A 26,536-nucleotide genomic window follows, 5' to 3' on the forward strand; every position below is an offset into this window, starting at 1 on the left:
TGATTTCTCAACATTTTCTTGTAGAAAGTGTCGTGGTGGGCAACAATAACAATAACCACACAACAATAATGCCAAAGCACTAACTACATTGTGACGACAGTAGGGCAAAAAAAAATACAAAAGGCTAACTAACTAACAACTCAAAATCGGCAAAAATATTTGCTGAAAAAAATGGCAAAAATGCAGTGCCAATGCCAAAGTTGCTGCCAAACAGGCAGGGTGATCTTCTCCAGCATCCAGTTGTGGGTGGTAAATAAACATGTTCTCTCTTTCTCTCACTCTCCGTTACGCTATTCTCTTAGCTGTGACCTATACACAGAGAGAAAGTATATATTCCTTGGGCTGTAAAGTGTAATTTAAATATATTTTATTCTCATCTACAGTTTGGATCACAATGGGTTTTAAAGATTAATATTTTGAGTGATTTATTGCTTTTTATCTGATTTATATCTTTTTTACAGTATAGCCTCCCGCTCTCACTCGCAACCGTTTTTTTTTATTGGCCTTAGTTGGATCCCTAGTTGGCAACTCGTTTACCTTTTTTTGTTTTGGTTTTTTTTTTTTGTTTTTTGTTTTTTTAGCAGCAAACATCTGTTGGTAAATTTTTTTGCCAATCATAGCATATGCTGTGACAACCTCAGATTGCACACCCATGCGTCCATCTAATGTTTGTTAAATGCTGGAATGACATCGTAAATATGGTTAACGATATTTTGAGTGTGGTTTTCGGGCGTGAAAGACAGGCATTCGATTTAATTGATTCAAATGACTAAATCACGTGATCGTTATGATACCCACTTGAAAGTCGCGTCAACATTTTGTTTAAATCTCAATCAGGTTTCGTAAGCTACCTCTCAGATCTCCAGGGACTTCTTTACCGGATAACTTGCGAAAAACTACTTGTCCAGATAATTTAATCAAAAGATAACGGATTCTTAATTAATGTATTAATTTATTCTATGGATAATAATTATTTGCCAAGAATGTTATTTCGAGGAGTGGAAACATACAAAAATATTTATTTAAATCATTTAAAACAAATATTTAAAAAAAAAGACTTTCATTTCGGATAAAGGATTTCCGGATAAAAGCCATTTATAAATATCTCCAATCTTTCAGATAAATTAAAATATGGCGGTAATGGCCGCGAAAAGTGTGGCTGCCTATTTCGTTGAGCATAATCCAAACGCATACTAAAATACTAAAAAAAAGCTCAAATTCAAAACCAAGAACTTTCGTTACCTTTCATTTGAATTATATTATATTTTTGAATCGGATCTGAATCCTAATTAGAACAAACTAATTTATGAAATCCTCTTTGATTTTAAGTTTTACTTACCTTTTTGCTATTAAATAAAAACAAGCTTTATTTTTATTGACGTTCATTGAATTTTATTGAAATCTTGCGAGTTAATACAAAACCGAAAATTTAAATTAATGCAATTAACATTTAAAACGCCCGCTCACCGTTACAATGCCACTGAAAAACGTTGGTTTAATACTATGGTTAACTGATTTTACAATTACTAGAAGAGAGTGTCTCGGTTCTTGTCTACAAAAATGTAAAATAATATTCACGTTTAAAATGGCATAAATTCTAGACAAGTGTAAGATGTTTTTTTTAGTATGTCGTACATGTTGGTTTTTTTTGCATTGTTTTTGGTGAAATTCTCATGCGTAAAAGGTTTTTGTATTTCATAATCATTCTTCTGCATTTTTGTTTTCATTTTACTTTGTTTTGTTGTAATAATTTGGAATTATGCATTATATGTTTTTAAATTTTATTGCATTTTATGTAATTAAATATATATAACGTACATCACAGCAAAACTTTATAATTTTTATTTGTGTTAATTGTTTTTTTTGTTTTTTTTTTGTATTTTTTATTTGTATTTTTTATACTATAAATATATTTTTATGATAAGCTTTTGATTTCTGTTGTTTTTAAAAAAATAATAAACCTGAAGGAGAGTTAAACCGGAAGGAAACTATTCGATGGAAACACCTATTATTAGTGCTGTCAGTTCAGGATATAGAAGGGGGAGGGATAGATATAGAACGAACACAAAATATCGAAACCGGATAAGAAATTATTGAGTAAAGATTTTTTTTCGCATAGCTTGTTGATTGAATTGTTATTTTGCAAGTATACATATATTGGTTTACATATACTCATAAGTATGTATGTCAGTGCACGTATAAAAGGTAATCAATTCATGTATATAATATATTCTATATATAATTATTTGCTTTTATCATAACGTTTTGTTATTGTGACAAAAAATAAACTTTTATTTTTGGGTTTTTCGTTAATCGTTCAGTTGATGTTCCTACTAATAAAATTCTAGAAAAGCACAACACCTTTACAATGGTCTTTTGGAAATACCATTCATATAGATTAAAAATAAATACACACACGTTTTACATATATACTAGGTATCAAGATTTCAGTAATGCATAGCGTATTAAGGATTTGAGAACTTTCATTTATAGGAAGATGGGACCATGGGACCATATTTTCGGGTTAATTGAAGGGACACAGGAGGCGTCGTGCAAGGAGGCAACTCTCGCTATAAGCAACGCGCATCCCATACTATTGCTGCTGCATACCTGAAAAGGCTAAACTAACTTTTTTATGTATATCCATTCTCACAAAAAATCAATGCTATCCATATGTATATATATGCTATAAAAAGTTGTTGAGTTAGTTTCAATGGTTTTTAATACGAATGGAGGGCAGGAATCATTTCAATTTACTTGTTCATCTCTCGCTTGGTTTTGGTTTTAGTTCCACGTTAATTGGTTATGTTTGGTGTTCATCGATCGATCGATAGATAGATATAGATAATTATTGTATGGTACTTGTACATGTACATATATTGGTAAAAATTTTTATGGCTGTCATCCGTCATCCGTTATCCGTTATCCGTCATCCGTCAAAAAGGCTAGTGCACGTAGTTGGCTTGAATCGCGGCGTATCAGAAGGAAACTCTCTATATAATTTTTTTTCTTGGTGTATATGTTTATATGATACTCATAATGATCGCATCTGATGCGCGGCTAGTTTAATTTTTAACTATAGATTTTCCTCAATTATATAATTTTTTAATAGACAAGTCACATTGATTCAAGGAGGTTTTAGATTTATGTATATATGTATGTGTTATGTTAATGCATTCTGTGTAGAGCTACAGACGTTACAGTTCAAAAGGCAAAATACTACGGAAGTGGGGCGGGCAAAATGGGTCGATGATCGATACCAGTTGGTACTATATCATCGATCCCAAAGGACCCTGAAAAAGTCTGGTTACGATACGATATTTGTGTTCTCATAGCGATTGCATTAGATTTAATTACGCACACATCTACTACAAATACATATTTAATAAGCCCACCAATATACATATGCTTCTATGCCTGCATGCTAAATTCTTTATACCGTTGGTTTCCTTCTTGGTTACTGTAAAAGTGTGTGTGTGTGTGTGTGTATGTGTGTTAGTGTTAGTGTTAGTGTATATATATGCATCTATACTATATATAGTAAATTTGCTGAAACGCTAATCGTCCTCCGTTCATCTGGTTTAGTCGATTTTAAAGATTGCTTATATGTTTCAAAGTTAGTTGCTTCCGTTTTTCCGTTTTTTGTTTGTTTATAGTTACTAATTTCCAAACAGTAGAAACAAAAAATATATATATATATATAATATATATGATTCGTATTTTTATCCTTGTTGTTTTGGTTTTTGCTTAGTGCAAGAAGAAGAACTTCTTCAGTGGGTTCAGTTCGTATAATTAGTATAAAATGCAATGCAGTATAATTATTTGTTTGTTCTTTTTTTTGTTTTTGTTTTTTGTAGTATGCTTGTGTCGATACTCGTCTAAGGGTTAAGTTAATATAGTAAGTTGAAGATAAAAAATATCTAAACGCAATAGTATTAAATATAAAGTACGAGGAGGAAGCAGCAAATATGCAGGCCTAACTCAAAAGCATATAACAAAAATCTAAATTACAAATACAAATATAGGCATATATATTCCATTTACTTTAAATATGTTCTTTTGTATATAATATAGAGTTATATGTATTTATGTATGCGTGTGGACAGCAACAGTTTTAGATGATTCGGGAAACTCCGAGTCCCGTCCCTCAAAGTGCGATTTCTTCTTTAACATTCCAATAATTAATAATTCCTAAATCGCTCTGGTTTTTTGGCAAAGGACTTTTTTATACACCATTTCCAAGCATATGCATCTATATATGTATTTCTGACCATATCAAGTGGTTATAATGGATTATAGAGTATCCTCGAATGTTGAAAAGACAAAGAAAATCTACATTGAACATTGTGCAAGGCTTGACACATTTTATACGATCTCATCTTCCCTATACATACAATAATATTTGTTTTTTTTTTTAATATATATATGTCTATATATATAGTCGATTTTCTGGTGGTATGTATATATAGGGTCGAAACCCTAATTACGATTACCATTACTCACATACAAACTAATGTCTACGACAAGCTATTGAAGAGGCGGCGAGATGTGCGAGGGCGTGGCCGAGGAGCAAAAGTCGCAGGGAGGTTGGCCAGGTGGGCGGAGGTTTAATAGCTGAGGAGGAAGCGACGACGGTTTGGCAGTTGGATTCGTTGCGCGTTACACCAAGTGATGGCAACCCCTATCCCCGGACTCTTTCCCTCGTCCACTCATCGCCCGGAAAAGCCGGAGAAGCAAGAGTTGCTTAATATACGATTGTGATTACGTGTCTAGGCTGCTTGGCTTTGCTGAGGATTGGCTGGGGCAGCTGCAGCTGCCGAGGATGTTCCCGAAGCTACGGAATTGCTTGGGGATGTGCCGCTGCTGATCGCAGTTGCTCCGCTGGCGGTGGCTTGTGCCGCCGCCTGTTGCTGATCAGCTCCGTCGAAGAAGTCCGAAGCATTTCCTCGGCAAATAGGGCATGTACGATTGGACTATTAATTGAAAGATTTTGTCAATGCAATGATTTTCAGATCAAAAAGTCTATTTTTCCAACTCACCCGCAGCCATTTATCAACACACTTGGCGTGGAACTCGTGGGAGCAAGGCAGGACGCGGAGTAGCTGGCGAAGCTCAAAATCGCACATGCACACCACACATGATGATTGGTCTCCTGGAATAAAACCAAGTAATTTGCATGTAAAACTTTATAAATATTCATATTTTTATAATAATCGAACATAAATGAATTTTTGATCAAATCAATTTTTTGTTGCCTATCTTTTCGGGCACCACATGAATACATTACGTATACGCCATGTCGCCGAATGAAAAGAAAAAAAAACAAAAACCATAAAGGAGGGCTTGGTAGGGATAGAAATTGGACAAGATATGGCCATCGGCTTGAATCGGATGGAAATTGGCCAAGATATGGCCATCGCAGAGCGTCATATTGTCCTTCCATGCATTCTCACCACTTTTGAAGGGAAAATTTCACAAAAAGTCTAAAAAATATTTTTTTTCTGGGTTTTTACGCAGAATGATGGAGACTGGATGTACAAATCGTTTAAGGTATTCCGCTCATGAATCGGATCGAAATTGCCCAAGATATGGCCATCGCAGAGCGTCATATAGACCTTCCATGCAATTTCACCACTTTTGAAGGGGACCCTAGAAAATTTCTCAAAAAATCTAAAAAATATTTTCTTTCTAGATTTTGATGCAGAATAATGGAGAATCATTGCCCTTTAAACTAGTACCCTTTTTAAAATGGGAATCTTATCATTGTTGCCATTAATTTTTCCAATTTATAAAGTCCTTTAGGGTCTTTTGAAAATATAAACTTATAGACAAAGATCTACTTACCGTTGTGCACGTCCGGGTTGTATTTATAGCTAGGCAGCTGGTCAATCTCGTTGCGGGTTAGTCCTCTAGGCTTGGCTTCACCCAGACGCTCGGCCAGGCTGAGAAGCGCCTCGTAGTTCTCCGTCTCGTTGGTGTCACCAGAGCTAAGGTCATGTTGATTATAAGGCGAAAGCGGGAACATGGCCCTAAACATAAAATCAAGTTAGATTTTGCAAAAATTAAAACACAAACAAAAATAATGAACTCACAAGAAGTTAAGCAGGAATCCAGGATTAATGATGCCCGACGTGGTCTGGATCTGCACGGGTGCCTGGTGGGCAGCCAGAGACTGTGGCGGCAGAACGTGGCGGTGGCCATGATTTGCCGGCCAGAACCGCTGGATGCGGCGGTGGGGTGGGAATGTTCGGCGGTCCGACGAGATGATGATCTGCTGCGGCCCGGCGGACATCTGAGCTGTTGCCTGGGCAGCGACAGCAGCCGCAGCTGCCGCCGTGGAATGTAGGTGGTGTGTAGCGGCCGCAGCCGCCGCTCCGCTCAGTGGCGTAATATGGATGCCGTGCGGAAGCTGATGTGGATGCGGATGGGGGTGGGCGTGGGGATGACCATGAGGATGGCCATGCGGCCCAGCAGCAGGTCCGCCTCCGGGGCCATGATGTCCATCCAAGTGATGGGCACCCGGTGGCTCTAATGGTCCCAGATTAGCCACTGCAATAACATCCCGTTGCTGTTGTTGGGCTGTCAACGTAGCCTGAGCAATCATCTGCTGGGCGGCAGCCGCGGCGGCGGCCATTTGAGCCTGCGATGGCACTGGGGCCACTTGTAGAGGAGGAGGCGCTGCCAAGCCAGGAGGCGGGGCAGTGGGGAAGGGTTGCGTGTAAACCCCGTGCAGGCACGGAGCCAGACGCGCCTGGGCCGGAATCGGATACGTGCAGAAGGAGGCCCAAATGGGCTCCGAGGGGCGTAACTGCAAGCTGACAGCCGGCACTTGGTTCAGATTTAGGTCCACCATTAGTGAACCAGGTGGCGGGGGCGCCGGTGGATAGCCCACAGTCTGCTGGTGGCTCGGCGGCTGAGGTGGTGCCGGAACCTGTTGCAGAATGGGACCCACAGTGCTGCTGGAGGGTGTTCCACCGGCACCGGCGCTACCTCCATTACCGCCCAAATCCCAGGGCGCCCGCTGAGCGTGAGGTGGTGGCGGCGGTTGTTGTTGCTGTGGAGCATAGTGGGATGGCGGTGGTTGCTGCTGGTGGTGGTGCAACTGATGGTAGTTAGAAGGCGGCTGCTGTTGCTGGGGGTGATGAGGGGGCTGGCCGTACGGCGGCTGAGGTTGCTGCTGGGTAGAGGTCGCCACGTCCCGCAACCGCGGGCGTCGCAATGGGGGACTTCCCTGTTGCATCTGTCGAGGGTGAAGAATATTTAATACCATATTGGTTAGGAGATATGTGCCAAATGCCTACCTGAGCCAGAAGGCACCGGTGTTGAGACTGCGGACCATTTTGCGGCCTTCCAGAGATGCGACGCCGCTTTCGCGATGGACTGTCCGAATTGAGACCTCCGGGTCCATTGTTGAGCGACAGCGAGGATCCGGACAGGCCCGAGCCAGAGGGGAGGTCACCCATCAGTCCACTTGGACCGCCCGATGATGTGGAGGCACCATTGTTGTTGTTACCGTATCCCATATGCTGATAATGAGACCCGTTGCGTCCATATCCTCCTCCTCCGCCATTACGCATAAAGTTGTAGGAGGAGCCTTCGCCACGATCTCGGTGGTCAGGACCGCCCTGATCTGAGCTTCCAAAGTGCTAAAGATTTGGAGAATAACAATTAATGGTTTTTTCAATAAAATTATCACCAAAAAAAAAAGAAATATCTCTATGGAAAGGACACTAACTTTAAAAGCACAAAATTATAGCATACTTTTAAGCGTCAAAAAGGGTTGAAACTGAAAGAACGATCTTTTTAACTCACATTGTTCACATTTCTGTCGTTGTAATTACGCTGATGATGACCGGAATGACCGTTCATGGACGATGAGGGATTATTCAAATGGATCTCGCCCATGTGACGACGATTGTGGCCGGAATAATCCCGTGACAATGCCGGACAGACGCCACGCCGGTAGTTCATATAATCGGGTGATCCGTTCACGTTACCATTACCACCGTTACCAATGCCGTTCCGATTGTAGCCACGCTGATGATTGTGGCCCATATTGGAGGAGTTTCCAGGACCCTGTCCCTGGCTGTGGCTATTGAGTGATGCAGATGCGTTATTAATTTGACGACGTTGTTGTTGTGGTTGTGGTTGTTGGGACAGCATCGATGACGCAGAAAAAGGCGAAGGCGATGGCGAAGGCGAAGAAGACCCATGAGGAATTATATCGGTACAAGAATTTACATTCACAACATCAGTAGGATAACTATTTGTTGTTGGATTGGTTGAGATTTGATTGAGAGTTGTTGCGTTGGTTGAATTTGAATTCGTTCGTGTTAGCGGGAGGGATTGGCGATTAGTCTGCGGGTTATGCAATGGATGGTAATGGTGTTGAGGATGAGCATGGTACTGGTTTGGATTGTTTGGATTGTTGGGATAATGGTTCTGACTACGTGGCATCTGCTGATGGAAGTGATTGTGATCACTGACACTCGAACTGCAGCCTGAGTTTGAACTTGAGGAGGAGCTGGGAGGAGCAAAGGACACTACAAGGGGGGGTCGTCGTGAAAAATTCGGATGATGATGGCGATTGGTGGGTTGGGAAGGCGGTGTGGCTGGGCTGAGGGTCAGGCACAGACGGGCTGGATTCAGTCTCACCAACGAAACGGACATGGAACCATAGGTACGGGGGACCTGAGAACCGCACGTATCATAGTAATTGGAATGGGGGGAGGGATGATGAGTTAAGGGATGCTCTTGTTGTTGGCGAATACTACTGAGATTGCTAGAGTTACTGTGAGATGGGGAGTCTGGTGAGCATGGCATGGTCTGCTGGCGGTAGCTGTTGTACTGAGTGGTGGGTGGATGGTGGTTCAAATGCGAGTGGGTGTGCAATTGGGGGGTATGGGGGTGATTAGTGTGATTGTGGCTCTGAGTGTGACCATTTTGGTTGTTGCTGTTGTTGTTGTGATGATGATGCGCTTTGCTATTGTTATAAATACAAGTTCCGCTAGAATTACTTGTTTGTACATCGCTGGATTTTCGATTTAGGTTTGCAGTTGCAGTTTGTTTTAGATAATATTTAAACATATATACGTATATATAGAGAGAGTATAATATTCGGTTGTACGAGATACAGTTGAAAATTGTTCAATCAAATCAATGCAGTAGCAGTGTGTGGTAGTATTAAACACAACCCATATATAGTTATTTGTATGCATAATACATGTACAGGTAGTAGGTAGTAGTAGTAGTAGTAGTAGTAGTAGTGGTGTATATATGCAGAGTGGTAGCCACACACATATACGTTATTTATATTGTTTTTTTTTTTTTATTTTGCAGTAGTTTTCGGGTTTTTTTTTTTTTTATATGAAGAAGAAAGAAAAACGAAAAAGATAAAAATAATATATATGTAAATGGCAAAATGCAATAATTAGATATTAGTTTAATATAGATATATATATATAATATCGATATGTACACACATATAATGGTATAACGGCAATGCGTGCATATGTATTACATTTCCGATCGGGACACCTACATATGCACACATGTACACACATATGCATTTAGTATAAAACAAATACGTACGGACTAATTTTTTTCACATCATTTGCAGCTTTATATATATTTTTTTTCTCTTTTTTTTTAGATCATTGTCTTTTGAGTTTTTGAATGCATTTTAGGTGAAAAATTTGGTTAGTTAACTATTTTATTTATTTATTTGTTGCTCGCTTTGTTTTTATGCACACTACGCTTACCAAAAAATCGAAATGGAAACGGAAACGGAACGGAACGGAAACGGAAATGATAACACGAAATGCCAATCGCACACTGCTTTCCACACTATTCAAATTTGTATAATTGTAACGGCAAAAAGGCAACTTGGAACGTAATACAACGTAAGGCCGTTCTCACTAGCTAAACACGAGAGAAATACATTGGATACGTATATATATATATATTGAAAGAGAGAGAGAGAGAGAGAGATATAGATAGAGAGAGAGTGCTGGTCATGCTCCAAAACTATACAAAAGAGAACATAAACCGAAAACTTAAATAAACTGTTACAAAAACAATTCGTACTTAAGTTATATTATAAGCTTGAGCTTTATTCAGCCTGTGAGAATGCTTTTTACGAGATACTTTTGTCTTATTTTATTAGCGGGGTGAGAACGGAAACGTTAATAACGGTACACGATACACCATAACGATGTATCGAGAGATCCAGAAGATCGTGATCGAGCTGGGAACACACACATTTTATTGTCAAATTGTACTTAGGCCTATGTATGGATGTTTTTATTTTACTTTATATACACACATACAGCAAGAGAGTGTAAAAGGGGGTGGGTTAAAACATAGTTGGAGGACGAGGGGAGGGGCGTGTCTAAGCGCCGAACGTAATCGGTTATCGTAACGTAAGCCGGTGTCAGCGTAACATATGCAACTCTTACGGACTAGATGCAAAAGCTGCGATAGCAACTGGCTAGAAAATGAAATAACAACTATAATAGGTAGACGACAAATTATAGAAGAGAACATACTTGATAAACAGAGTGTGACAATTGTTATTTGTGGGCTGGCTTATTGTTAAAGTTACACACACACACACACGCACGTACAATCATTAGATTATAAATAGAGCAAGAGAGAGAGAGAGAGATAGAAAGAGCAAGGACTAAAATGATAAGAAAACGTAAGATAAGGAAATGCTCATACTATGAATTGGAGTTGAATTATCTGTTATTTCGATAATTGGACGTTTTTTATTGTTCCATACAATTATTAATTATTTTTGTTTTTGTTTGGTTTTTTTGTTTGGAATTACTAAGAGGTACATTTAAATTGGTTTGTTTATCAAACATTCTAAGCCGCAGTGTGCAAAATGCAAATAAATAAGTAAAACATTAAGCTGAGTTTGTTGATCATTTGCAAAACTCGACTCGGTACGGCCCCGACCACCTACGCAAAGTTAAGCAAAATACAATCAATTCACCAATATATATATATACTTAGCTATCAATCAATAAACTCAACTAAAATGCATCATTCATAAAATGTTGAAAATCGAAAGAAAATTACAACTAGTTACGGTACGGTTTGGATAAAGAGGAAATTTTGTAACTAAATTCATACTTGGCTTGCACTCTTCACGGTTGCATTTCACACATATGTATTTATCATCGCATTTATTGTTTTTGTTTTTGTTCTTGTTTTTTGGTATTTTGTTTTTTTTTTTAGGTTTTAATTTAACAAATAGCGTAAAACGTGAAGCGACACTATATGCGCAAAAATGAGGGTTAACCCAAAAAAATTAAATAATATAATAGTGGATTTAAATAAAAAAAAAAAAAACATTGTGGGTGCGGGTCAGGGGATTCGAAGAACGACCATCCTTTAGTATCTACTATTTCTGGCTAAACTGGCAATTACATTTTTTGATTATCTGAATTTTAAAACCAATTAAAGAGTTAAATTTCTGTCCATCTATTTGTTGATGCATGAAAAGCACTTACCCTCCCTTCTTGTCGTTCTATAATTTAAGTAATTAATTGCTTTCAATTGTCGATTATTGTTAGCTTCCTGGCTGGCTGGCTTCCTGGCTGGTGAGTCTTGCAATTTCCGTTACCAATCAATAAAAATCACTTAAAATCCTCAGACCTAGAAGCTTATTCAGGTATTCAAGTAATTTACAAAACTACCAACACAAGATAATACACTTTTGTACCATTGAGTTGGGGGAAAGGATGTCCGGATGGATTAGGGAGGTAAGGTCCCTTCTGGGAATGGATGTTCTTCAAGAGAGAGAGAAAGGAATATTGTGGGGTGGAGAAAGAGATAACATGCTGTAAGTACTTAAGTCCTTTAGGCGCGCTTTTTATTTTTTTGTATTCAAAATCAAGAAGAAGCGTTTTTGGGGACAAAAGAACGACTACGTAACTAAAGAGAAATTTCTACGTAATAAGTTGGTTCGCCATTTTCAAGTGCTCTTCATGCATTTTCTTTTGGGAACTGAACGGTTGTTTTGTTGTTTTTGTTGGTCTTACGTAATACGTATATTGGAAACATTAAACGTTCTTTAAAAATTGTTTACAATGAAAATTAATAGTTTCTGATTTTCGGTTATTACGATTTCTTCTACGCAACTTTTGACACTGCTCAAAAATATTCTTTATGATAATTAAAAGCGGTTAGGTTAGGTTTTTTTTTTTTGGAAAATGTACATCATACGTCAAACATTATGTAAATTAAAACTTGATATGTGGAAGTATGTTTTTACGTGTGTTTTTTTTTCGAGTTTCGTTATGTTTGGATGTTGTGTTTTTTTATGCGAATGCGGAGATAGATACAACGGTATAATTAGTATATTTGGAGGATGGTATTGGAGGTGGTTATTATGTGTGCCAATTTTCGATGGGGGGAACAAAACACAAAATGTAATGTGTAACGTTATGTTACGTAATACGTAAGAGAACGCAAGAACGCAAGATAGTTACAAATGAGATCGAGAAGTAAAACGGTATAACGGTATTTATATTTATTATGTGTCGCCATTAAGTTGACGATGCAAGCTTTTTTTTTGTTTTTTGTTTTTAGTGCTTCGAAAATTCAACGGTTAGGACCAATTCAAATGATATATTTTTTTTTACTTTGGTTGCACTACTACACGCGACATTAATTACAAAATTCTCCCTTTAGCCTAAAAGCGATTTTGGTTTTTTTTTGGAGGTGGGTGGGGGGATTTTCAGTTCAGGTGGTGTTTAATTGGTTACGAAGAAGATATTATTTCTTAGAGATAGAAAGTTGACACAAACTGTTCTAGTCGGTGGTGGGAGGAGGGCGGTACAATGTCTGGTTAATTATATGGCAGGAGTCGAAAGGTTTATGGGATTGGGTACCAGGATTCGTTTCAAATTCGCTTTTTTTTTTGTCACTTATATTAACTAACATATGCTCGATCGCTGCCGATCGAGGCAAGGATTGTATCTAAAACGCAAGCAGCAATCGGCTCTTACCAATTTATATTTCGGCCATCGATTGCATCTTTATTGGCATTGTTGTTGTTGTTACTGTTGCTGTTGTTGTTGTTGTTCACATTGCACCAAGGACTATGGCCAGGAAGAAGGCTGTTGTTGGAGCGTTGTTGTTGCTGCTGACCCTGTTGCTGTTGTTGTTGTTGCTGGACATGAGGATGGGGATGTGGGGAGTACAACATACGGCCGCCACCCCCACGATGCGATCGTGCCGATGAGGAGTTGCGGGAGAAGGGCCGACGACTGCTGCTGCTGGCATTTGAGTTGAGCATGCTGCTGCGGCTGCTCCTGGAGCAAGGATGTTTTGCTGCGTTGCAGATGGCGACTGGCCGACTTGAGCGACTGACGAGGTCGAGGTCGAGAGCTATCTTTGGGGGCTATCTTTCTTTTATTTACGCAGCTGTGGGTGGGAGAGGCAGGAGTAGAAGAGAGTAAACGAAACGTTTTGCTTATAAAGTTGGCTTTTTCCGCTTTTTTTCACTTCTTAACTAGGCACCACCAGCACTCTGACCCTTTCACTTTCCAACGCCCTCAAAATTGAATAAAAATTGTATTTCATTTTTATCAATTTTTAGATGATGGCGTCGATATCGATAGGGATTGTACATATGCTCAAGATGTCTATTTTGTGGCTTAAATACTCATATTTTCTTTTAGTGTATTTAATATGTGATTATTTTTAGGAAGTACTCTAAGCCGGACCCGCGCTCCAGAACAGAAAGCAAACAACCAACAAGCCAACATGCTCAATAACAAAACATTTATGGTTTCTATTTATGGTAAGGTAGCCAAAAAATACTTACTTAGGCAAGGATAATAAAATATATATATTAAAAAATATATATATATATATATTTTTTTTTTTTTTTGAAATGTATATATAGTACGTGTGGGTGTGTTTTGATGTGTGTGTGTGTGTATGTTTTTGTTGTAATCGTAATAAATAAAACAGCAACAATTTTTCAGTTTGTTTTTAACAGTGTAGCTTTAATAGGTTTGTCAATTATATGAAACTGAGATGAGATACGTGCGTGGTTAGTTTTTTTGTTTGTTCTTTTTTTCAACTATAGGATATATAAGTACGATATATATATATATATTGGTATATAAAATGTATATAAATTCATGTTTATAGGGTATATATGTATGGAAAAGCTGCCAATACAGATACAGAGAATACGATATTAAGTTAAATTACGGATACAAAATTGGTATTATAGTATGTATGTGTATATGTGAGATATAATTCCCCGGGCCGACTCCAGTGGGGCAAGGAATTAACACTTCCAGCAATTCCAGTTTAAGTTTTGTTAATCATTAAGCTCCCCTCGCATATATACATACATATTATTTATCTCTAGATTCGGTTTCGGTGTGTGACTTTTACATGAGAGACTGTTGTGTGTAAACTGAACAAAAAATAACAATATTAGTGGCTATGTTTTATGTGTTTTAGGATTGGTTGAATGGATGGATGGATGGATTGGGGGGGCGGATGACTGATTACAAAACTTATCGCTTATCGCCCCATTGGGCCGTTAGTACAATCAAAAGATTCCAGATCAGGAAGAGCGACAGATAATAAAGAAAAGGGGGGGGGGGGGGGGGGGAGGGGTTACACTTAACGTACATGTGTTTTATTGTTTTGTGTGGATTTTTGTTGTGTGCTCTATAAGTAGGTAATATAAATACTAGGCGGTAAATAGAAAAACGAACATGTGCAAAGTAAAAAAGAAACAGTGTGACAAAGTCGTGTTTTCGTATATTATATTATAGCATATATATATGGATGGGTTAGATCGTATTGGAACCATTTAAAAGAACATAGGACAAATACAAATAATTACAAATTATCTAATAGTACTTTGTACTTCTTTTTATCAGTCTTCTCTAATATGTTTAACAGGTTTTACACAAAAAAAAATAATTAGAAAAAAAAAAAATGAAAAATGAATAACAAAGCTTACAAACTAAAGCCGTTCAGTTGCCAGTTGCGGTAGACCGTTGATAGGTTGGTTCATTGGTTGAGGTTGGTTGATATATAGGTTGATATATAGGTTGGTTGGTTGGTTGGTTTTGTAGGCAGTTCGAGGATTATACGTTTTAAAAGTTGAGCTGAGCTTGAGTTGAGCTGAGGCTGAGGTTGAGGTGTGTGCAGTTTGCAGTTTGCAGTTTGCTATTTGCATTTTGCATTTGCGATTGCGATAGTTTTGGTCAGTGAGTTGAGTTGGTTTTTTTTTTTTTTTTTGAGATACGGATACGGATACAGCACAGCCAGATAGATACAGAACAGTGTGTCAACGGCAACGGCAAATGGCAGATGGGCAGATGGCAGTCTTATGTGCTACATACTATGTATTTAGTATACATTTTTTCAGTTTAGTTGCTTCAGTATCAGTATCAGTATTTATTGTTTTCGGATTTTTATTTTCTAGATTTTATTTTTTTTTTTGGTTTTTTATACATGTCGAGAGCTATATTACGAGAGTCAATAGGGGGGAAATTCGGTAATCTTGATGATCGGTATATTCGGTTTGAGAGACGTGTGTGTTAAAGAAGCAGGGCACGTCTGGCCACGGCCGTTAACAATGCAAATTTACCACCAAAACCAGCAATAAAATATTGTATGTATGCTAAAACAAAGAAAATAAAAGTAAAAGAAAACATTTGCTATTACATTCAGTTGAGAAACTAATTACTTGGATTTTAGTTTAGTTTTAGTTGTTAGCAATAATTGTATAATGTATATATGTGATAAATAATTCAAGTATATACGTATTTTTTTTTTTTAATAAAAGCCTGGTTTTAATTGCGGCCAATGAGTAGTAGTAATGCCAATGTTATGCAAATTAGATGGTAAAAAAAATAGGCAGGCAGTACAATATACAAATGCTTCGCTATCATAACGACTAAATGGTTGTAATTGTGGTTCAATATACAGTTGCGGTTAAAATAATGGTGCCAGTAATCCATCACTTTCTTCAAGAAGGGTCCAAATATCATCAAAGAACAAATGTTAGTGGATAAGTTATGGGAGGAAAAAAAAACATATTTAATTATTTACAAATAAAGAAAGGAGTTATCTTTTCAAATGTAAGAGTTGTAGTAGATTTAAGAATTATAGTTATATCGGGATTGCGATAAGGCTCTTTAAACAGTGATAAGGTATGTTGAAGACATATCGTTCAACAAATGGAAAGCGTATACAGGAACTGATAAGATAAGTGCAATGGTGGCCCAATACATAAAAAAAAAATGAAAAAAAAAAAAAAAGAAAATATGTATTTTTCACCAAGAACTCACTCAGAGTTCTTCAATTGAGGCCAAAGTTCAAAAAGATAATATATTGGCTTGACTTGACACTTTGAGATACAGGCCCTATGATACTTGGTACTTTAATGCTATTATTCTGACCACAACTGTGTGTGTGTATGCACGAGGAGGAAAACTCCGAAAGAGTTCTTCTGCGTGCGATGGGGCTGGAGCGGAACTATAGCTACTGGAGTGCTTGGGGGCAAAGCCAGGGGGTCGACTCTCAAAATTAAAACCATAAATTATACTCCAAATAGAAAGCAAATTACAAGCAGTTCGATTCTTAAATACCCTGTTTTTTTTTTTTATGCGATAAAAAACATATCCCAAATAGGACTACATCCACAGGACTCTTATCCTTCGATCATCAAAATATATATGATTTTTACAAACATCTGGACAAAATGATAATACCCCAAAAAAAGGGTATACAAAATACACGCATATACACACACAAACAAGGAAAAGAGAGCGCGAGAGAGGACCCACCTAGCCCCTTGTTGTTGCTATTGCGTAGTCATGGCAATCAACTTCATCGACGACTGCTCTTTTTTTTTTCTTTTTTTTTTGTCTGTTTCGTTTCGTTTTGCACTTGGGGTTATATGAATATGTATACTAGGGGGCGATGTGTTGTTAGCTGGCTGGCTAGCTGGTTTTTTTTTTTTGGCAATTACGCTGACTGGCGTTTCAAAACACAATGATGATGGGGACGAGTTACGCCCGTGGTTTTCGATATTGGTATACACAGGAGGCCAGGTCAATGGGTCCCACAAAAAATGCACTTCACACGATCGCGTTTTAAAACTACTGTTGGTTTTTGTTTTTATGGAGAGACATTTAATGAATAGTATTACACACCAGACGGACGCGAGAGCTCCCCAAACTCAACGACGAGGACAGACAAAGACAAAGACGCAGTATGGGGCAGTGTGGTAAAATGTACCCAGACGGGGCTCGCTCTGCACGCTCTCTTTTTCCGCTGACAGTGTAGATATGGATGGAAAATCGAAACTCTGCTCTGCTCTCCAATAGCCCCATCCTGCTCCACCGCACGGAAAATCAACACAAGTTCACACACATATGTACGTGCTAACACGCCTCAAACAGACAGAGAGGAACTACAATGACAACCACTCGTCATCATCATCAGGCAGACAAAAGTGCTGGCCTTAAACAACTGCGTTTTATGTAATTTCACTACATTACATACGTTTTGATTGCAATCACAATTTTCAGTACACGTTGACGCAAATAATAATTTCTAATCAATAAAAGTTCCACTTGGCTGGCAGCAGTTTCTCGATTTTTTATGGGAGTTTACCTCTTGAGCCTCTAGGTGTTGTCGGTGTTGCCAGATAAGTAAAATTGGATAATCCCGTCAGCAACTGTCACACTAAAATGATTTTGGTATTTTATTTGGTATTAATCGAAAAGCATATTTTAAGAGCTTTGAAAGTTTAAAAAAAAAAGTATTTAAGGCAAACGGCCACTAAATTCTGGCGCAATCCGACTATAGCCTTCCCAAATGAACTTCTTTCTTAACTCCGTCTTAAGAAAAATCTGTTTTTATCTTCATTGGGCCTTGCTTAAAGCGCCGAAAACATTATTCGAGGTATTAAACACCAATTTGCATTTATTTCAGTTATTATAATCAGTTTTCTGAATATCTAACATTCTTTATAATAGAATAAAGCAGAAAAAGTAAACCCGAATATAAATTGAATATGTCGTGACCCACTGTGCAGCTAAGGATGGTGGCACGGTCACTCTAGTGAAAACAACACACACACGTGACAACAATGAGTAAAATTCCGCATTCCGTAAAAGTTCCCACCCAATACAGGGCAACCGCCAAGATTCTGAAACAAGCTTTGGAAAATCAGAAGTCTATCAAGTCCCTAATATTCGAGGAGAGGCATGCGGTAAGTCAGAAAACCCTAATCTTCGAAAGAAACTAGTACTAGCACTTCCATCTCTCTGTCGCACTTGCAGCGTGTTCGAACCCTGCATGCGGTGCTGAGGCATTATAGTGATAATCGTGCTGCCGTAGAGAATGCCATTGAAGAAACCGGCTTGCTGAAGGACAACCCCAACTTGGACCAATACTTAGCAAAGGTTCTCGTGACAGAACTAATTTTCGGACGGAAGCAATTGAACGGCGAGAGTAAACCCGTACAGAAGGTCCGCAGCTACGAGGAGAAACTGCAGCAGGCGATCAGCGGTGGAGGATTTGAGAAAAAAGGCAGGTTTACCAAGGAATTAATAGCAGTATTAGCCAGCTGATATGGGCAAACGTGGAAAGAAGCAACAGGTTAAGGAGGTTGTGGCAGATACCGCCGATTCTCCTCCACAACCACTTAAGGCCCAGCGTAGTCCCCAGGATGAGGACACCAGCGCTGAGGTGTTCTTGTGGCTGCTTGCCTACAGTGTTCTAATGTTCACATTGCCCTTTTTGGGCTTTTATGGCGTGCGCAGCTGGCTGCTGGAATCTTTTCCAGATCTGGACATGTTTTCGGTCAACTGCTGGTCTGTTTTGACGGCCGTTGTCATTGTCAACTTGGTTGTAGCAATGTATGTCCTAAAAGCCTTCCGCGAGAAGGCCCCACCACCTTTGGAGCCAGTGGAAGAGGACGAAGACGAGCTGGAATCATTAGAGCCCAAGAAGTATCAATAATTTAATCATTTTTTACTCTGCGAAGTGACTTAATCTTCAACTACACGAAGGAGTAGCAGACTGTTAATCCGTAAAAAGACAAAAAGAGTCATAAAGCTAATTAAATAAATCATTCTTGACACACTTCTAAATGCATCTTTTATTTGTTTTTTCAATCTCTGAACAGAACCCAATCCCCGCTATGTCCGCATCAACACGAACCTATTTAGTCTCTCGGAGGCTTTGGAGTACCTTGCCAGCGAGGAGTGGCGACGTAAGGAGTTGCCCGCTGATGTCTCTTACGCGGACTTTCTGGCCGCCATTAAAGCCCTTGAAGAGGACGAGTTCATGACCGATTTGCACGTGGAGGGTGTGCTGATTTTCCATCACAAGTGGGCTAATTACTGGGCTACCCATGACTTCGTAAAAGAAAAGAAATTCATTCTTCAAAATAAGGCCACTTGCCTGGCCGCTGAACTGCTGGCTCCTCCGCCCGGATCTACAGTGCTGGACATGTGCGCTGCGCCAGGAATGAAGACTCTGCACCTGTGCAACGTCATGAAGAACAAAGGTCGAATTTATGCGGTGGAGCAGTCCAAGGAGCGCTACCACTCGTTGTGCAGTATCACCAATGATGCTGGCTGTGAAATTGTGACTCCCATCCTGGACGATGCTTTGCGAATGAGTAGGTTGTCAAAAAGGAATTCGTTAATAAGTTTATTATTCTATTCTTTGAACTATGTTCTTCTTTAGATGATGAGCGCTGCCCTGAAGTGGAGTACATACTGGTGGACCCCAGTTGTTCCGGTAATGGAATGCAGAGCCGAATCAATGTGTGCGACGAGCAGAAGGACGAAAGGCGTCTTTTCAAACTGGCTGGTCTTCAGGTCAAGATCCTTTCGCACGCCATGAGAGCCTTCCCCAATGTTAAACGTATCGCCTATTGCACCTGCTCGCTGTGGAAGGAAGAGAACGAGAAGGTGGTGCAGTACTGCCTGCAGGTGAACCCATCCTTTAAGCTTCTCAGTTGCAAGAAGGCGCTCCGCAACAAGTGGCAGAATGTCGGTGACACGGAATTGGCCAAAATTGGCAAGAACTGTTTATACTGCTTGCCGGATAGCGACCTGACCGATGGCATCTTCCTGGCGCTCTTCGAAAAGCGCCGTGACGGCGATGAAGACTAATCAAAATAAAACAACCACAACTTTGATATGAAATTACATCTTTATTTGATTCTTTTGCCATTGAATATTTCAACTTCAGCTTTGTACGTTTTTAAAAAAATAAAAAATATAATATATATGCTCAAAAACAATTGATATGAATTATTTGAATTTAAATAGATTAGATTTGCGTAATGAAATTTACGCGATACATGTAATAAAAAAAATATATAAATTTTCGTTTATCATCTCTACTACGGAATGTCAAAATTTAAAAACTTTCACAATAAAAATGAAAACGTAGCCGATTGTAACGAAAGTGTTCCTTGCTATTTCCATTAGCAAGTTTCAAATTAAATTCTAAATATGTAAGACTGGCAGTTCGAAATTCAATGTCCTCATTTTCAAAATTTTTAGTACATACTGTACATCAATTACAGATATATCGAAATTTACTCAGCCTGAGACGAACAACATTCTAAAAAAAAAAATGTTCGCAAAATTATCCAGAGCCAGACCAGTTCCTTCAATTAAATTTCGGATTGTGAGATGTTTCTATCGGCCACGACGATTGAACAAATATTACGATATTGTAAGTACTCTTCAATTACAAAATTTGGCTTTCTTTTCACAGAAACAAACATGAATTATTTTTTTTTAGTTATTTTTTAAATAAATTTGATTTGAGTTGATTGATCAGTCGTAGACTATACTGTACGTAATATAGACACGAGACAAGTTTTGTTATTAAACTTTATAAAATCGAACGCGCCAGGCGCTACCTGTTAATGAATCTTTTCTGTTAATCTCAGCCTTAAAGTTGAACGCGCATATATATTTCTGATTATATAAAACGCTTAAGAAGCTTCCAGAGCTTCTAGTTCTTCTAGGAGTTTAAACTGAGCTGAGAGTTTAAACTTTCATTTGTTGCTTGTAGTAGCTGCTTTTGGCAAGTCGGAACGACTCCGCCTTGATAGCATCCTCCATGGTGATGATTGGCTTCTTGGGGCAATATTTAATAGTGTGCGCCGAATCCCCAGATGCTCCACAAATGGGGCACACATAAGTGCGTAGCTTGGGGCAAAGAACACGATTGAAGTTGTCGCGAACCGTGTGGCTGTTAACCACTGCCTCCGGTTCGCTGTTGTTCTCGCAAAATACGCAGTGACGATTTACCTAAAAAAAATATAGAATTAGAATAAATATTCGAAAATAAATAGAAATAAAATAATTGCAATTTATATGCATATTTCCACAAAAGTTTGCATTTCCGAAAAGAAGCAAGCTAGTCGTGGCGTTGCCACCTTTTTCAAAAGTTTAAAAGATGCGCAATTGCCTGAAATGGAAGTTTAAATATTATTATCTGAAAGTACTTACATCTTTTGTCTTGTTATTAAAACGCTTATGAACTTTATTGGCGTTGTTTGAAATGCTCCCATTGCGCAAATGGTCCGGTTGAATAGGGAATCCCAGGCTGACCCCCATGCCGGTCAAAGGGGCAATGGGCATCGCCGCTTGAGCCTGGAGGCTGGCAGTATTGGTGGCGGTGGGCATGTAGGACATGTGCCGCCAAACATTGTTGAGCTGCTCGCGGTAATTGCTTAGCCAGTGGGCCGTAAGTGGCGCCGGTACTGAGACAGGCATTAAATTAACATTTGGACTGGCCTGCGGCGATGAAGTGTGTCCCAATGGCGCCTGTAGAGAAGGAGGCGGCGGCGGCGGCGGTGTCATAGCTTGTGGCGGAGCACTCCCATAGTGGAAGCGATTAATGTCATCGCTCACATAGCCATTAGCCGCAAACTCCTGCATCACATCCTGCATGGAGCCATGCGCGTTCTCTGAAAGTTCATAGCTTTTTAAAACAGATTCTACATCGATCTTCAGCTCCATTATAATCTATTCAAATCACACTAATTAATTTCAAGTTTAAATCAAACACAAGTTAATTTTGAAGACGTAAATAAATGAAATTGCCGTGCTCCGTCTGGCTCGGAAAACGATCGAAAAATGGACGAAAGCGAACAGAGTCGTAAATAGAGAAGAACGCAAAAAAGCATTGGGAGTATTGGTAAAAGGAAGTGTTGCACAAGGTCAATGACCTAATATGCATTAAACTTAAAAATTGCCTATGAAAAAAAATTAAAGAATTATGTTTAGAAATCTTCTCTTGTTTAGAAAATAGAAACTATTGCAAGTATAATTTTATATTTAAATTTAATTTTCATAAAATCTTTTCTTCGTTTTCCACTACGCCCATGGTTTAACAAATAACTGTAAATATTTTGGTCAGCAGCCATCTCGTTTTCGCTCGTGGTTTTTGTTTTTCTTTTTTTTTGTATTCTGTTTCTGCGACGCCATTCCGTTAGTGCCCATTTTTGTTACTGATGTTTGTGGTTTTTTTTTAGGGATCCCCTAAAATGCCCCAACACTCACCTGATGCGCCTGTGGTCAGCTGCGCAAAAATCTTTAGAGATCGCGCAATCTCATCCTTTTGATGATTATTAACATTTACCGCGGCCGCCGATGCAGCCAAAGCCAATTGATGTTGCGCCAAGGCCAATTGTTGTTGTTGCTGGTGGAGCAGCAAGTGGTAATGGTATTGGCGTTGCAGGAGCAGCGTATTGGCTGCGGCTGCGCTGTCAGCCAAAAGTGGAAAATGCGTCGTTGTCTGCGCAGTGGGTTCCGGAGTGAGGGGCGTCAGCGGTGTGCTGGGGGGACTTAGCGTGGCCGACGAAACGGACGGAGTGGGAGGCAGGCTCCCAGTAGTGCCGCTAGTGTCCAAATACATATCCTGGAGGCCCAGCAAATTGAGCCCGCCCCTTCCATGGAACGCCGAGTAATTGTCCTGCATTGGAGAACAGTTAGTCGTTTGTCCGAGAAGGATTCCGTTGCTACCTACGGCTGCTGCGTTGCCTTCCAGGCTGCTCCGGAACATGGCGTCCAAGTAACTGTTATCCTGCGAACTTTACTCTACAAAAACCTAGCTTTGGTGTTAATATGAAGTATTTGTTGCGTTACTTCTTTGCGGTTATAATTTACTTGAAACAAAAAAAAAACTAGGTTTAAGTAGCGTAATGTCGCAAATCGCAATCCCAGAGATAACAGGCGCCAGCTACACAAGCACAAAATAAAGTGATTTTCCACTTCTTGGAATTTTGTCCAAGTTGCCGCCAAGTAACGGTATTTGATTAGAGATGGCAAAGGTATTAGAGCAGTTTGAATAATGTTATCGATAAGTCTTAGCTTTTAGTCCGCGAAGGGTTGGCTAGACAACTTTATGCTTATTGAATTCCGTTCTATGTATAGTTTCTAATAGTTTTTCTTTAAACAGGAGGGATCCCCCATAATTGGCTCCAAACGGAATGCAGACTTATAAGAAAACTTAAAAAAATAAATCCAAACCTAAGCATGTTTGTCTAACTAATCAAACAAAAATAACAACGATCTCCATAACAGATCACGCACCCGTTGCTGCGGCAACAAACACGCGTCGCCGTCACATCTATCTACTGCCATTGCACAACACAATTCAAATATTCGCGCGTCCCGCATATGGGCCCGGACTATAGGCCACCCGACGAAAGTAATCGAACTATCGAAAACCAACGGACGCTTTGCAACACAGGTGCGCTGAACGAAAGGGAAGAGAACAGCTGACCGCTGATACGTGCGTGGTTCGCGGCAGGAATTACATAAAGTTTAGAGCCTCTGACGCGATACTCGAGAAGATTCGTTCCAGCTAAAAAGCCCCGCGAACGACCGTCAGCCCATCGCCATGGTAGGTTCACTCATATTTTGGGTTTCCAATAGATCTCAGGAACACCTGTACATGTGCGAATTTCGAGGTTATTCAAGAGATTTATTCGAACCTTTCCATTGCAGTACAGAATAGCTGCCCTTGCCCGGGAGCGTGTCTGCTATTTCACGTGCCAGCAGGCGACGCAGAACCTTCAGCAGCAGCAGGTGAGTCCTTATCATTGGAGGCCAAATCAAACCCAAGGTTAATTCAAGATTCCTTCCTTATTGTAGCCCCGCTTTTACAGCGCTCCTGGAAGGAGGGCCGGCTTCTTCTCCCAGTTCATCGACAACATGCGCTCCGAGATGGACAAGAACAAGGAGATCAAGGACAATATCCGAAAGTTTCGGGAAGAGGCCCAGAAGCTGGAAGAGTCGGATGCTTTGAAGTCGGCGCGCCAAAAGTTCAACATCGTTGAATCTGAAGCGCAGAAGTCGTCCAGCAAGCTTAAAGAGCAGCTGGGTGCCATCAAGGAGAAGGTGGGCGATGTCCTGGATGACGCTACCAAGTCGGACTTGGCCAAGAAGGTTAGCGAGGAGCTCTCAAAGACGGCGAGGGGTGTCAGCGACACGATAACGGACACCAGCGGCAAGCTTGGACAGTCTGGCGCGTTCCAAGCCATCTCCAGCACGACGACGGCGATCAAAAAGGAAATGGACAACGCGAGTATAGACAACCGGGTGTACCGATCGCCGATACAGCTGCGCAAGCGCGTCCAGGTAGACCTGGCCGATAGCGATCGCATCGTCGAGCCCAACACTGAGGCAACTGGTTAGTGATTTGTTTTTAAAAATATGATCAAAGGTCAATTCGTAAAATGATAAATGTATTATTTTCCCTACCCACAGGTGTGGAGCTGCACAAGGACTCCAAGTTCTACCAGTCGTGGGAGAACTTCAAGAACAACAATTCTTATGTAAATAAAGTACTTGACTGGAAGGTGAAGTATGATGAGTCTGAGAATCCCATGATTCGAGCGTCCCGCCTCCTTACCGACAAGGTCTCCGATGTAATGGGAGGTCTCTTCTCGAAGACGGAACTATCCGAAACGATGACGGAGCTTGTTAAGATCGATCCGAGCTTTGACCAGAAGGAGTTCTTACACGATTGCGAAACGGACATCATTCCTAACATTTTGGAGGCGATTGTCCGGGGTGATTTGGAGATACTGAAGGACTGGTGCTTTGAGAGCACGTTCAATATTATCGCCACTCCCATAACGCAAGCGAAAAAGGCTGGCCTTTACCTAGACTCCAAGATTCTGGATATCGAGAACATTGAATTGGCTATGGGGAAAGTGATGGAACAAGGACCCGTTCTGATCATCACTTTCCAGGCGCAACAGATCATGTGCGTCAGGGATCAAAAAGCCCAGGTGGTCGAAGGTGATCCGGAGAAGGTGATGCGGGTGCACTACGTCTGGGTGCTGTGCCGGGACCGTAACGAACTCAATCCCAAAGCCGCTTGGCGGCTAATGGAGTTATCCGCCAACAGCCAGGAACAATTTGTTTAGCGCGCTGTCACCCGCCATTTTTTTTACCGAGCAGTTTAAGTTTCCACCATTCTCTCAAACCGCAAAACGAACAGATCACTGGACACTGAGCATAGACGACGAACTGGCCACGAACTCGACCTGCAGGACTCCATCAGTGTGTACAAAAGTTTCGCTTTCGATTGCTTTGAAAGTTTTGTCCGCCATGGACTGCTGGTCGGTCCCGAAACACTTCCGCCCCCATTTAATCTCCGGATCGCAGCAGTCCGGCGGCTGGCGACGCACCTTCCGTTCCTTGCGGCCACGCCCCATACCGAACTGCCCGGAATGGAGAGGGAGATGTCGGTGCGGGGAGTGGCCGTCGGGATCGTGGTTCCTCCGCTAGTGTCCTGACCAAATCTATAACGTTGAAGCTTAAAGTGCAAGCGCACTATGCCATCCGGCATAGGCGCAACAGTAGAGACATTAAGACAAATTGTTGAGTATAGAGTTCTTTAGGTATTTTAAGGCCCCCCCCCCTACCCACATCAACCAGAATGATACAGATAGAGATCGCATCTCTTGTAAATACGGAATTCGCCCGGCGCAGCCTGGGCAACGGCAAATTGACTGTACACACGGAATCCAAAGAGTTGTACGAAAGGCAGAACGCCACTCAGAGAATGTCTAGAAAAAATAAAAATTTTAATATTTTTAGATATACAAACTAAAGCTCCTGGTGAATTCTTAAGTAATAAGTGTTAAGTTTCCAATCCTTTGTATTCGAAAATCCTCAAGGGCTCCTAGCACGAGTAGAAAATAAAAAAAAAACCCAATACTTTTACGAAAAAATTCAAATTGTATGTGAATTTTATTTTAATGTTTTTAATTTTTGAAAAAATTGAAATTTTCTGACGATGAAAATATTTAAAAATTTAAATATAGAGGCCAAGCTTTTTTGAAGTATAATTAAAAATTAAATAAATGTCTTTGCTTTAGGTTTTAAAATCTTAATATTTTGTTTTTTATTATTATATTTATATTTTTAACTAAAGAAAGTGCTAAATGGTTTAAAAAATTACATTTATTTTTAAGTACTATGAA

The 26,536-nt window shown here is 39.9% G+C and overlaps 5 protein-coding genes across 16 annotated transcripts; 3 read left to right on the forward strand and 2 right to left on the reverse strand.

Moving 5' to 3' along the window:
• Positions 1–1,369: 1,369 nt before the first annotated feature.
• On the reverse strand, positions 1,370–17,743 carry LOC6498851 (E3 ubiquitin-protein ligase RNF38). Of its 10 annotated transcripts, none has more exons than XM_032456378.2 (9): positions 17,671–17,743; positions 15,005–15,670; positions 13,020–13,437; positions 7,813–9,031; positions 7,302–7,646; positions 6,093–7,240; positions 5,845–6,029; positions 5,040–5,152; positions 1,370–4,973 (listed from the first exon to the last, which is right to left on the reverse strand). In XM_032456378.2, exons 3-9 carry the CDS (start codon positions 13,307–13,309, stop codon positions 4,770–4,772), a joined length of 3,504 nt encoding a protein of 1,167 aa, XP_032312269.1. In that variant the 5' UTR covers positions 13,310–13,437; positions 15,005–15,670; positions 17,671–17,743; the 3' UTR covers positions 1,370–4,769. The 10 variants fall into 10 exon arrangements, with proteins under 10 accessions (XP_032312269.1, XP_014765760.1, XP_044572044.1 ...); XM_014910274.3 differs by having other exon boundaries at positions 17,560–17,725; XM_044716109.1 differs by lacking the exon at positions 17,671–17,743 and adding an exon at positions 17,208–17,547.
• A 339-nt stretch (positions 17,744–18,082) lies between these two features.
• LOC6501704 (28S rRNA (cytosine-C(5))-methyltransferase) lies at positions 18,083–20,219 on the forward strand. Its single transcript, XM_001955766.4, has 4 exons — positions 18,083–18,271; positions 18,342–18,591; positions 19,190–19,687; positions 19,756–20,219. The coding sequence occupies exons 1-4, from the start codon at positions 18,149–18,151 to the stop codon at positions 20,184–20,186; spliced, it is 1,302 nt and encodes a 433-aa protein (XP_001955802.1). The 5' UTR covers positions 18,083–18,148; the 3' UTR covers positions 20,187–20,219.
• Positions 18,587–19,267, forward strand: LOC26513770. The gene has a single exon (XM_014911725.3). The coding sequence runs from the start codon at positions 18,634–18,636 to the stop codon at positions 19,021–19,023; it is 390 nt and encodes a 129-aa protein (XP_014767211.1). The 5' UTR covers positions 18,587–18,633; the 3' UTR covers positions 19,024–19,267.
• LOC6508044 (protein nanos) lies at positions 20,208–23,376 on the reverse strand. 2 transcript variants are annotated; one of them, XM_001955768.4, is made up of 4 exons: positions 23,065–23,376; positions 22,599–23,010; positions 21,543–22,003; positions 20,208–21,341 (listed from the first exon to the last, which is right to left on the reverse strand). In XM_001955768.4, exons 1-4 carry the CDS (start codon positions 23,098–23,100, stop codon positions 21,078–21,080), a joined length of 1,173 nt encoding a protein of 390 aa, XP_001955804.1. In that variant the 5' UTR covers positions 23,101–23,376; the 3' UTR covers positions 20,208–21,077. The 2 variants fall into 2 exon arrangements, with proteins under 2 accessions (XP_001955804.1, XP_014765756.1); XM_014910270.3 differs by having other exon boundaries at positions 22,599–23,365.
• On the forward strand, positions 20,214–26,164 carry LOC6501705 (mitochondrial import inner membrane translocase subunit TIM44). Of its 2 annotated transcripts, none has more exons than XM_001955767.4 (4): positions 20,214–20,757; positions 24,048–24,128; positions 24,195–24,732; positions 24,810–26,164. In XM_001955767.4, exons 1-4 carry the CDS (start codon positions 20,656–20,658, stop codon positions 25,472–25,474), a joined length of 1,386 nt encoding a protein of 461 aa, XP_001955803.1. In that variant the 5' UTR covers positions 20,214–20,655; the 3' UTR covers positions 25,475–26,164. The 2 variants fall into 2 exon arrangements, with proteins under 2 accessions (XP_001955803.1, XP_014767168.1); XM_014911682.2 differs by lacking the exon at positions 20,214–20,757 and adding an exon at positions 23,599–23,943.
• Positions 26,165–26,536: the final 372 nt, after the last annotated feature.

The sequence above is a fragment of the Drosophila ananassae genome, chromosome 2L (assembly GCF_017639315.1).
Source record: "Drosophila ananassae strain 14024-0371.13 chromosome 2L, ASM1763931v2, whole genome shotgun sequence".
Classification (NCBI taxonomy): domain Eukaryota; kingdom Metazoa; phylum Arthropoda; class Insecta; order Diptera; family Drosophilidae; genus Drosophila; species Drosophila ananassae.